This window comes from Haplochromis burtoni, unplaced genomic scaffold, assembly GCF_018398535.1.
Source record: "Haplochromis burtoni strain Fernald_Lab_line unplaced genomic scaffold, NCSU_Asbu1 Contig_850, whole genome shotgun sequence".
In the NCBI taxonomy this organism is placed as follows: Eukaryota; Metazoa; Chordata; class Actinopteri; order Cichliformes; family Cichlidae; genus Haplochromis; species Haplochromis burtoni.
In genome coordinates, this window is record NW_024583211.1 from 118,047 (window position 1) to 122,011 (window position 3,965).

General features: G+C 37.0%; 1 protein-coding gene across 6 annotated transcripts in view; it reads left to right on the forward strand.

Annotated features, from left to right (window-relative positions):
• LOC102307221 overlaps nt 1-3,965 on the forward strand; it is a 22,141-nt gene that overhangs the window by 11,336 nt on the left and 6,840 nt on the right. For 5 of the 6 annotated variants that reach the window (XM_042215867.1, XM_042215865.1, XM_042215870.1 and 2 more), the window contains 4 exons: nt 185-263; nt 472-504; nt 1,817-2,070; nt 3,262-3,528. In XM_042215867.1, the coding sequence (XP_042071801.1) occupies nt 3,312-3,528 (217 nt within the window). In that variant the 5' untranslated portion in view covers nt 185-263; nt 472-504; nt 1,817-2,070; nt 3,262-3,311. Of the gene's footprint in view, nt 1-184; nt 264-471; nt 505-1,816; nt 2,071-2,842; nt 3,529-3,965 lie in introns of those variants that run through there. The other variant, XM_014330529.2, reaches the window with a different exon arrangement.

Here is a 3,965-nt window from a genome sequence, read left to right on the forward strand (position 1 = left end):
TATTTTTGATGTAATGTTGTTATTCTTAAAAGGGTATAATTATCCCATTACTTTATAATTCTTTGGCTGAGTGCATTAATAGAGTAAATTCTGTATGATTTGCATAGATTATGTATACCTTTCTCCAAAATAGCTTTCATCAGTGTATAACTTCTCTTTCTTCTGCATTATTTATGCAAAGTAGAAAACCTCGAGATAAGCTTTGTATCAGAAAGCAGCAGTGATGGACATGAGCATGAGACACACTTTGCTGGGGTTATTTTGTAAGTATTTTCTACGAATGGCAATAATTAAAAGAAATGTTTTTCTACTGTGAGAGATGAAGTGCAGAAGTGCTGTTTAAGTGCTGTGTGTGTGTGTGTGTGTGTGTGTGTGTGTGTGTGTGAGAGAGAGAGAGAGAGAGAGAGAGAGAGAGAGAATGCGGATTATGATTTTCAGTTTCATAATGTCTCAATTTAATCTTTGCTCTAGTGCTCGCATCACTCTTCTCTGGCAATGCTCAAGGTAAGAAACTGCTTTCTTTTATTTCAGTCTGAGTAACACTCAAATTAACATTTTCTTTGTATTTATATTTTACACATAAAACTATTAATTCTATGTTTCTGTTCTATATTTTAAGTTCACATGTTGTTGGTCACATGAGAAAATATTGCACTCAGCCATGAGGTTTGGTGCAGAGGTTTTAGGTTATCCAGCAGAAACCACTGGTGGAGAAACAAGTGCAACCACAGACACATAATATATTCCTAATTGTAGTGATTATCTCACAAATTTAGATTAGGCCTACTGGTATTTCTACAGGGTGCATTTTTGAATAAGAAATACTTCTAACACTGGCTAAAGTGTGCTATTATGACAATGAGACCATACAGTAAGCCTCAGGAAAGATTTCTTCCTGACAGATAAAGGCTAATACTTGGGCAAAGTAAATATGACATGAAATAAAAAGAAAATAAGAACTATCACAAAATAAAGACTATAAATTTAAGTTGCTTTCATAATAGTTTGTGAATGTGTTGTTGTGTTACAGTTTGTCCTTGACCCAACTAGCCTTCTTACATTTACTTTATTCATACGTTATAAAGATCAGATTTTTTTTATCTCCTAAATGGATGTTTTAATGTGAACAGTTCATATTGAGTTTATTGTTGTCTTTGAGCCTGGCTAGGCTCAGAAACGATGAGGTGAGACGTCCAATGAACACAGGATATTCAGTGTTCATCTGATGTTGCATTGGTTGGATTGCATAATTTTTAAAATATTTATTCAAGTTATTAGTTTCAGCTCAATGAGTTGAACATTTTGTTTTGTGCTGCTCAGTGTTACTAGCTATTTTTGTTCAAAAACAAAATATCTGAAACAGCTTTTAAAATACAATAACACATCCCAGACATATCAGATTAACTTCCTATTAGTATTAAACTCAAAATGCGGCATGCTGTACATGTGTAGTATTATTGCAAGAAACATTATGATACACGTTTGTCATGTATTTTTTTTCTCCTAATCTATGAGCACATGTGCATGGTTAATTAGTGTGGCAATGCATTTTCTGTAGTTTAATTGTCTTAGTATTTATATTATATTTTATATATTATTTATATTTTATTATATTTTTTTATAGTGTTTAAAAAGAGGTTTCAGATTTGTGAAATTGTTTTCATCAGTAAATAAAACTCACTCAGAAACAAAAAATAATGCGTTATATTATATATTACAATAATATAATATTATAATAATACCATGTTAATGTTCTCTCTCTCTCTCTCTCTCTCTCTCTCTCTCTTGCCCTTTTCTCTAAATACTACTGGAAAAGTGAAGTACCTTTTTGAAACACCCCCTGCCATACTGAGACCAACAAGGTATCAGTTACCAATAGGGGGCAGCGTGACACTGAGCTGCTCTGTGGAGGGCTCTGGCAACTGGACGATTTTGTGGTACAGAGCTGCTTCATTTGGTTCTAAAGAAGAGCCTATGACAGAATATGAAGGGAAGAAAGCTATTATTGTATCACAAAGAGGTCTCTACTCCACACATACAACAGTGATAAGGCCATCATTAAAGACACTCGTGAGTTTAGCTATTTATATCATTGTTATGAAAGTTAAATTCTCTGTCCTTCTTTTTGTCTTTCTGTCAGTAATATTACATTAGTGAAGTATGACATGGAAATAACAATGATGACTTGTGCTTGAATTTGCTATTTAAATTTTTCACTTGTTTCACAGAGTTTGTTTGTAAATTGAAAGATAGAAATTTAAGTACTGTACTGTATGTTCCTGATACATCGGGCTTTCAAGCAGAAGAAATTAAACCACAGCTAACAGATCATCTGCAGAGGAATGGCTTATTTGAAGAGTTTCAGTCAGGTTTCAGAGCTCAGCACAGCACAGAAACAGCTTTAGTGAAGGTTACAAATGATCTTCTTATGGCCTCTGACAGTGGACTCATCTCTGTGCTTGTCCTGCTAGACCTCAGTGCAGCGTTTGATACTGTTGACCATAATATCCCAATAGAGCGATTAGAACATGCTGTAGGTATTACAGGTACTGCGCTGCAGTGGTTTGTATCATATCTATCTAATAGACTCCAATTCCCATGATGCATTGAGTTTTTCCTTTCAAGTCAACTTTCTCACTCAGTATGTATTAACAGACCTCTCTGCATTGAATCATATCTGTTATCAACCTCTGTCTCTCTTCCACAGCATGTCTTTTATCCTGTCTTCCTTCTCTCACCCCAACCGGTCACAGCAGATGGCCGCCCCTCCCTGAGCCTGGTTCTGCTGAAGGTTTCTTCCTGTTAAAAGGGAGTTTTTCCTTCCCACTGTCGCCAAAGTGCTGCTCATAGGGGGTCATATGATTGTTGGGTTTTTTTCTGTATCTATTATTGTTGGTCTACCTTATAATATAAAGCACCTTGAGGCAACTTTTGTTGTGACTTGGCACTTTGGCGATTCTTTAGTGCCTCCTTTATTGCCTACTTCAGTGGAGTTAAGATGCTGACACGCATTTAGACTAGCATGACACTTCACCTGAAACTCAAAGATCAGGCTGGTTATTTATCCCCACAGGAGAGGATGTTCACTTTTGGATGTATTAGTGAGTCTAGGACTTTTTTTGAAGTGAAGAGATTTGGGTTTCATATATCACCTCATAATATAAAGCGCGTTGAGGAAATTGCTGTCATGATTTGGCATCAAGTAAATTAAATTTATTGAATGATGCTTCTGTCTCTTAATTTAATATTTTCTGTGAACAGTTCCTATTACGGCCATTTTGACTATACAGCCCAACTGGACTAGGATATACATGAGTGAAGCATTCACTGTCAGATGTGAGATCCCAGGAGGAGAAGGGACTTACTGGAGCTATGACTGGAGACCAGAAAGGTTCACCACATATTATACAACCAATGAAAGAACATTCTACAATGTTGGTTGGGAAGACAATGGAAATTATCAATGCAGGGGCAACATGGGGCTTTCCTTGACAGAATGGAGTAATGTCATTCCAGTCACTATATCATGTAAGTTGGACAGACATGTCTTACCCATATAAACAGTTTCATCCAAATGATCCTGTCCTGTTTTTACAGTCTGTTGTCCTGTGAGCATGTTGAGTTCTTCTTCACTCGTTTCATTAGTCTGATCTTGTTCACTTGTGTTCCCCAGTGTGTTCATTTTCCCTGCTTAGCTCATGTGTGCCACACACAGCGTACTGTGACATGCTGTGGTTCAAATAACATCAATAAATTTAGTCTTATGTATAACAATGGCAGTTTCTAATTTTGTAGCAATTTACTTCCATCCATCCATCCATCTTCATCCGCTTTATCCGAGGCCGGGTCGCGGGGGCAGCAGCCTAAGCAAAGAGGTCCAGACCTCCCTCTCCCCAGCCACCTCCTCCAGCTTGTCCGGGGGAATACCAAGGCGTTCCCAGGCCAGCCGAGAGATATAATCTCTC